Genomic DNA, 7588 nt, shown 5'->3' on the forward strand with positions numbered 1-7588 from the left:
CTGGAAAAGGAACATTGAAGGATTTCTTGCTGGAAAGGGTGGGGAGGCCTTGGCAGGGGCTGCCCAGGGAGGTTTGGAGTGCCCAGCCCTGGAGGTGTCCCAGGAAGGCCTGGCCGTGGCACTCAGTGCTCTGGGCTGGGGGACAAGGTGGGGATGGGGCACAGGGGGGATCCATGGGCTGGGAGGGCTTTTCCAAGCTCAGGGGTCCCGGGACTGTGTTGCTGTGGCAGCACAAAGCCCTGCCCCAGCCCCAGGCTCAGTGCCCTGTGTTGCAGTGTCCTGGCCCCGCTCCGGTACTGCTGCGATTTCCGGCCCTACTTCACCATCCACGACAGCGAGTTCAAGGAGTACACGACCCGCACTCAGGCCCCGTGAGTACCCCCCGGGCCCCTCCTGCCCCTCTGGGTGAGGAGACCCCCCCCATGTTTCCATTGTCCTGCTTTCTCCCCCCTCTCCAGGCCGAACATCGTGGTGGGCGTCACAAACCCTTTCTTTATCAAAACCCTCCAGCACTGGCCGCACATCCTGCGGGTGGGGGAGCTCAGGATGTCAGGTGAGGGTGGCACCGAGGTCCTGTGGGGCTGGTGGGCTGTGCAGGGGGCTGGCAGGGAGCTGCAGGGGCTGTGATTTTACTCATCTTCATTCCTGGGAGAGCTGGGAAGCCAGGGGAGGTGTGGACGGGCTCAGGCCACGTGCAGGGGGGTGCAGTGGGAGAGACAGGTTCTGGTGAGGGTGATTGGCTGTGTTTTCCTTCTCAGAAAAGGAGAAGCCCTTCCTGGGCAGGAAAGAGAAAACTGCCTTGGGAACAAGAAGAAGGTGGAGGGAGAGACTGAATTATTAATTGTGAAACCAAGAAACCTCGAGGTTGAGGAGCTGGTTTTGTGCAGTGCCTCCTTAACACATCCCTGTTCCACAGTGGTAGCAGGACAGTGAGATGAGGCTTCTGTGAGGGTAGAGGGGAGGGAGGGTGTGAGTTAGGATGGACAAGTGTAGGGCTGGGTGTTCTCAAGGGCAAAGTGTCTCCCAGGGGCAGAGGCAGAGCCTGAACTGTCACCCCTGTCTGTCACAGGCGACCTGCCCAAGCAGGTGAAGGTGAAGAAACTGGCCAAGCTCAAAACCCTGGACACAAAACCAGGTCAGTCCTCTTCTCAGCCACAATCCAGTCTTGTTTACCCTTCCCTGGGGAGGATTTTGCAGGAATGAGAATGTTGTGTCCATCGTTCTTTGCTTCCCCACAAGTGGATGTGTTGGTGCTGCCACCTCCTCACACCTGATCCAGGAAAACTGCACACCTTTGTTCTTTGGGGTGGAAAAAGCCAATTTGAATTATTGTAGCACATTGTCCCAGGGTTTATTTTGTGTACCACACCTGCTGTTTAGGTGTGATGGCAGTGAGGGGAACTTGCTCAGCTGTCACAGCTGAGGGTCCCTCCCAGCCCCTGCCAAAAGCTGCCTCCAGGAAGTTCTCTCACCATAAACTCAGTGTAAGAAGGTGCTGGAGGCAGTTCAGAGCCCTTTAATCCTGCTGTGAGTACTGGCTGCCTTAGCAATTCCATGATTTTGCAGCGATTTAATGATTTTTGTAATTGCACAAACAGCTCCCAGGGTCTGTGCTGGGGATCTGTCCTGTCCTCCCTGCACTGTGTGACAGTGTCTCCTCCAGAGAAACAGGCAAAAATTTGTTTCTCATTTCTGTTTTTCTTTTTCCTGATTTTATGTTTTTTTTCCAATCTAGGAATCTACACTTCTTATAAAACATTCCTTCACAAAGACAAATCCCTGATAAAAAGATTGCTAAAGGTAAGCACTTCCCACTCTCTCCTGCATCCTGGGTGGGAAATCTGTGCCACCAGCTTGGTTTAAACAGACAGAACCCTCCAAAAGGAGCAGGCTTTGCAGTGGGCAGTGATTTAGTTGGGTGTATTTGGACATGTCTCTCGTGCCAGATTTAGGATTTTTCACATGATATTAAGGATTAAACGCTGGTTCTGACGATGCCCTGAGCGAGAAGAATTGATACCAAAATGCAGCCCAAACCCCAGGTTTTGTGTAGTGCCATTTGCAGTTTCAGGGTGTTTAAGTGGGGATTGGAGGCTGTGTTTGGCAGCCCAGTCCCAGCCCAGTCCCAGCCCAGTCCCAGCCCCGTGTGTGGCTGCCCGTGGCTGTTCCGTGTCCGTGGGTGACACCCCAGTGACCCTGGGGGGGTTGTGCTTCCAGGGGATCCAGAGGAAACGTCCCTCCGAGGTGCAGAGTGCCCTGCTGAGGCGTCACCTCCTGGAGCTCACCCAGAGCTTCATCATCCCCCTGGTGAGTGCCAGGGAGTCCCCAGGGGAGAGGGGAGGGCACAGGAGGGCGAGGGGTTTGCTCTTCCCTGTAACAGCGTCTGTAGCAGGCTCAGGAGCGTGGAATCCTGGAATGGTTTGGGTGGGAAGGGACCCTTGAACTCATCCCAGCCCCTGCCATGGGCAGGGACACCTTCCACCAGCCCAGATTGCTCCGAGCCCCATCCAGGGGTTTTAGTGCCAGGGATGCCAGTCCCTCCTACCAACCTCTTCCCACCTCACCTGTTCTCTCATGGCACGCTTGGGGTTCCTGCAGCAGCATTTTGTGACCTAGATCCTGGTGGGAAACCAGCTGGGACACTTGGACTCACGTAAAATGCGACTGTGAAGGAAAAAATGGAGGAAAAACCCAAAGTATGAGGCTGTTGTTGGGCCTGGGATGCTCTGGAGAAAACCCTCAAACTCTGTGACCTCACAAGAGGCTCCTCAATTGTTGGAACTTCTGTATCACTATTTTAATTTCTGGGGTTTATTTCTTCTCAGGAGCACTATATTGCCAGCCTGATGCCTCTGCAGAGAGCCATCACTCCCTGGAAGGTAGGTTGGGTTTTCCAGTTGCTCCTTCTTCCCTGTGACTGCAGGGTTGGGAGTTGTTGCCCCACGTGGGGGGGATCACACGCTCTGATACTCCCTGTAACGTCCCTCCTTAAAGGAAGAGGGTTGTTACTCCTTTAAAACTAAAATAAAGAAGTTGAAGCAAACCTTGGGACAGATGTTTCCTGTTTTGCCATGAGCTGAGCTTTGGGAATTTCATTGGAAGGTTAACCTTAAGGTGTTCCTGCAGTTTTATTCCGAGGCTGTGCTTTGTGCACCTTTTCCAGTGTAAATACAGGCCTCGCTTTCCTGGTTCCTTTTGGAGTTCTCTAACCTGGACTTTGTGTGTGCAGAACCCTCCCCAGATCCGTCCTTTCTGTCAGGAGGATTTCATGAAGACCCTGGAACACGCTGGGCCCCAGCTCACCTGTGTGCTCAAGGGGGACTGGTTAGGCCTCTACAGGTAGGATTTGGGGCATTAATTCTCTTATCCCATCAACAGTTATTAGTTATAATGAACATCAAACCCTGAAATAGGACTGGGAGCAAAGAGGGAGTTTTGGGACTGGTCACCTGCAGAACTTATCCTATGAATTGATTGATTCAGAATGGTCGGGAAGAGCAACATCAGGTCAGAGTGAACCCGGTGGTTTGTGGGTCTTAATGAGCAGGGAGGGTTTGTCCACAGTTACAGTAAGGCTAATTAAATATAAATGCTATGGAAAGGACAGTACAATGTGAGTGGAAAGAATCCAGAAGTTGGATACTCAGTGGGAAGGAAAAGGAAAAGGGAAAAAAATCCAAGAAAGCGATCAGAAACAGTAATCACGGAATTCCAGAGTCCTGGAATGGTTTGGGTGGGAAGGGACCTTAAAGCCCATCCAGTGCCACCCCCTGCCATGGGCAGGGACACCTCCCACTAGCCCAGGTTGCTCTAAGCCCTGTCCAGCCTGGCCTGGGACACTTCCAGGGCCGGGGAGTCCTTCTCTGCTCAGCCTGTGCCAGGGCCCGGCATTCCCGGAGCCAGCTCTGGATCCCCCTGTCCCCTTCCCAGCGTCACCTCATGGAGCTCTCGGGCACATGGTGGGATGTTGGGGTGTCCTGTGCAGGGCCAGCAGTTGGACTGGCTGATCCCAGGGGTCCCTTCCAGCTCAGAGTGCTCCATGATTCCACGATTCCCATCCCTCTCTCCCTGCAGGCGTTTCTTCAAGTCCCCGAACTTCGACGGCTGGTTCCGGCAGCGGCACCGGGAGATGACCCACAAGCTGGAGGCCCTGCACCTGGAGGCCATCTGTGAGGCGGTATGTGCCATCCAGAGGGGTTGGGGCAGTGCCAGGGGACCCCTGGGACCAGGGGTGAGGGCACTGCTGCCTCGGGCATTCCCTGGTCCTGCTCCGATGGGATCTGTGCCCTTGGGATCACGGCCCTGCCTCGTGTCCCTCAGGATACAGGGATAACCTGGGACAGGGCAGCTCCCACGTCCTGCTCCCGCTGCTCCTGCCAGCTGTTTGCCATTCCTCAGGCTCTTCCCAAGCCAGGCTGGAAGCACCAAGGGCTTTTAGTTTATTTGGCCCAAATAGTAGGAAGAAATTCTCTACTCAGAGAAGAGAAGGCTCCAGGGAGAGCTGAGAGCCCCTGGCAGGGCCTAAAGGGGCTCCAGGAGAGCTGGAGAGGGACTGGGGACAAGGCCTGGAGGGACAGGACACAGGGAATGGCTTCCCAGTGCCAGAGGGCAGGGTCACATGGGATACTGGGAAGGAATTCCTGGCTGGGAGGGTGGGCAGGCCCTGGCCCAGGTTGCCCAGAGCATCTGTGGCTGCCCCTGGATCCCTGGAAGTGTCCAAGGGCAGGTTGGACGGGGCTTGGAGCAACCTGGGCTGGTGGAAGGTGTCCCTGCCCATGGCAGGGGTGGCACTGGATGGGCTTTAAGGTCCCTTTTCCCACCCAAACTATTCCATGATCATCTGTTGTGATTTCCTTAATGCCTGATGAAAATAGGGAGGATTTTTGGCAGTGCCTGCTGGGACAATTCCTTGAGCTGAGCAGCTGCTGGAGTCCCCCAGGAGCCCTGGAATCCCTCCAGGTGCATCTCCAGCTGCTTCCACCCCTGGCAGCAGTGCAGGTCCTTGTCCATGGCGTGGGCAATGCCAGAGCTGCTCCTGGCTGGAAGTGGATTGAAATCCTGAGCACTGCTCCTGCAGGGAAGAGCCTGGTGCTGTTGTGGCCAGGACAGTGGGAAGAGCTCTGTCTCCCTCATTTGGGAATGAGGATGAGAAACCTGTCCTCACCTTTGTTTCAGGCTTTGCTTAGGGGTATCCTCTGGGCACTGTCCCTGAGGAAGGCCCCTCTCTCTCTGTAGGACATCGTGGCCTGGATGAAGGACAAGTCTGAGGTGGAGATCGTGGACCTGGTGCTCAAACTCCGGGAGAAGCTGGTGAGTTCTGCCCTATCCCTGCACTCGCTGCTCTCACTGTCTGTGGCAGGGACAGACCAGGGGCATGGATCACACCTGTGCCTTGGAAAGCTTTGTTCCCACTCCCTGGAGAACTGGGAAATGGGACAATCGGGAAACCTTGTGTAAAATGCTCAGAGTTCTGAGGGTTTGGGTTCTTCGCCTCCCTGAGGCCCAGGGGGTGTTTCCTTGTTGTCTCATATCCCAGACTAGAGCGACCACGTGCCAGAGCCAAAGGCAGAGGGGAAAGGGGAGCCCCTGAAGGAGTTTTGCCCCCGTGTCTGTCCCTGTGCTGCAGGTGCGGGCCCGGTGCCAGCACGTGCCGGTGAGGGAGGAGACGCTGCAGCGCGTGGGGCTCTACATCGACACCATCATCGGCTCCCTGCCCGAGGACCTGCAGGCCGTGCTGCACCACCCCTGAGCACAACCAGGGACCCTCCCACCCCACTCCCACCCCGCTCCCACCCGGCTCTGGGCAGCTGCAGTTGTGTTTGGAGAGGAGATTCCCTCCCGGATCCCGCCGGCGGGGCCCGGATCTCCCCTGGGGGGGACTCGGAGCTGGGTCGGAGCCGTGGCTGCCCTGGGGAGCCTGTGCACTGCTCCCTGTCTGATCCCGCTCCGAGGGGCTGGGCTGGAGCTGTCCACCAGGAATTGTTCCCCGTGTGGCTGCCAGCAGGGCAGGAAGTGCCACCAGGCCTCCAGCAGCACGTGCCAGGCTGTGCCCGGCCTGCGGTGCCCGCTCAGACACACCATCCTTGTCCAGCGCATTCCCATGGCCTCATCCTGCCTGGAAGGAGCAGGAGCAGCCCTAGTCGGGGCTCAGGACAGCTCCTGATGATGCAGATGAGGTGAAGAAGCTGCCCCTGCCCTGAGCAGCCCTGGCTCAGCCCAGTGCGAGCTCCAGCTGCAGGGGGAGCGGGAGGAGGAATTCTGGACGTGGAAAGCTGCTGGATTCTCTCCAGGGCAGAGCCAGAGAAGGAGGGGCTGGTGCATCCCCAAGGATCAAAGCTCTCCAGAGTGCCTGGGGTGGCTGCTGGGAGGAGCTGGCTCCAACTGCCATTCACTCTGCTTGGAGAGTCAGGTCCGTGACTGGGGCTGTGCCCGGGGCACTGGGAGGGCTGAGCTCAGCCCACTTCCCGAGAAAACCTGTTGGAAAATCTGATTCCTACAGCCCATGCCAAGAGGAATGCACAGGATTGGGCCCTGCTCCTCTGCTCCTGCCTTCAGAGGCAGCTCCCCCTGCCTGGAATCCCCTTCCTGCCCTGGGAATGGATCCTCTGTGAGCCCAAGGCCTTTGCTGCTCCATGTCTGTATTTCCCCGTCCGGGTGTCTGGCCAGGGCTGAAATTTTTGCCTAAAAAAAGGGGTTAGGAGGGATCTGGCAGCCTTGTCCTGTCAGAAGCCTGCTGTGGTTGAACCGGGCACCTTTGCAGGTGGCAGGATGGATCCTGCCCAGAGCCGTGGCATTCCCAGTGCTCCCAGTGGAACCTGCACCGTTTCCATCGCTCTGCCCCTTCTCGGGGCTGGGGAGGTGTGGGGGGCTCAGAGGTGGCTGAACTCCTGCATTCCCCCTCTGGAGCCAGGCACGGAGCAGCAGGAGCCCCCTGGGCCTCCCAGTGCCTCTGCCCTCCCTGGAGCCTGGAATTCTGTACAGTATCCTTAGGGACGGTGTATATTCTGTACATAGTCCGTGTGTGTCCGTGCACAGCTCTGGGGGCCCTGCTGGCCCCAAACACTCTGTAAAGTAGAAAATATTAGTTTAAAAAAAACCAAACCTGAAGCCAAGCTGGGTCCTGGTTTGGAGTCTCCAGAGTTTATTTGGTTTGGGATGGGCTGTCCCTGCTGTGGGGTTTGGTCACTCCTGGTTCACAGCACCCGGCCTGGTGTGTGTCCCTCTGCCCTTCCCGGGGCAGGGAATCATGGAATCATTTGGGTTGGAAAATCCCCTGAGCCCAGGGAGTCCAGCCCTACCCCAGCACTGCCAAGGCCACCACTGACCCATGTCCCCAAGTGCCACATCCACAGGGCTCTGAAATCCCTCCAGGAATGGGGCCTCCATCATCATCCTGTGGCTGTTCCTCAGCAGCCCAAATCTCCTCCTCCTGGCATTATCCCTCTCAATGATGTATTTTTAGTTTTGCATTTCTCCCAAACCCCATCTCCTGCAAACTCATTATCATGGAATCCCACACTGGTTTGGGTGGGAAGGGACCTTAAAGCCCATCCAGTCCCACCCTGCCATGGGCAGGGACACCTTCCAC

At 56.7% G+C, this 7588-nt stretch overlaps 1 protein-coding gene across 1 annotated transcript in view; it reads left to right on the forward strand.

Annotated features, from left to right (window-relative positions):
- DENND6B (DENN domain containing 6B) overlaps positions 1 to 7107 on the forward strand; it is a 16898-nt gene extending 9791 nt beyond the window's left edge. The window contains 10 exon segments of the mRNA XM_017838881.1: positions 198 to 371; positions 459 to 553; positions 1070 to 1135; positions 1736 to 1800; positions 2218 to 2307; positions 2826 to 2879; positions 3230 to 3339; positions 4075 to 4177; positions 5236 to 5310; positions 5627 to 7107. Of these exon segments, the coding sequence (XP_017694370.1) occupies positions 198 to 371; positions 459 to 553; positions 1070 to 1135; positions 1736 to 1800; positions 2218 to 2307; positions 2826 to 2879; positions 3230 to 3339; positions 4075 to 4177; positions 5236 to 5310; positions 5627 to 5749 (955 nt within the window). The 3' untranslated portion in view covers positions 5750 to 7107.
- Positions 7108 to 7588: the final 481 nt, after the last annotated feature.

Source organism: Lepidothrix coronata, unplaced genomic scaffold (assembly GCF_001604755.1).
Source record: "Lepidothrix coronata isolate B3197 unplaced genomic scaffold, Lepidothrix_coronata-1.0 Scaffold366, whole genome shotgun sequence".
NCBI lineage: Eukaryota > Metazoa > Chordata > Aves > Passeriformes > Pipridae > Lepidothrix > Lepidothrix coronata.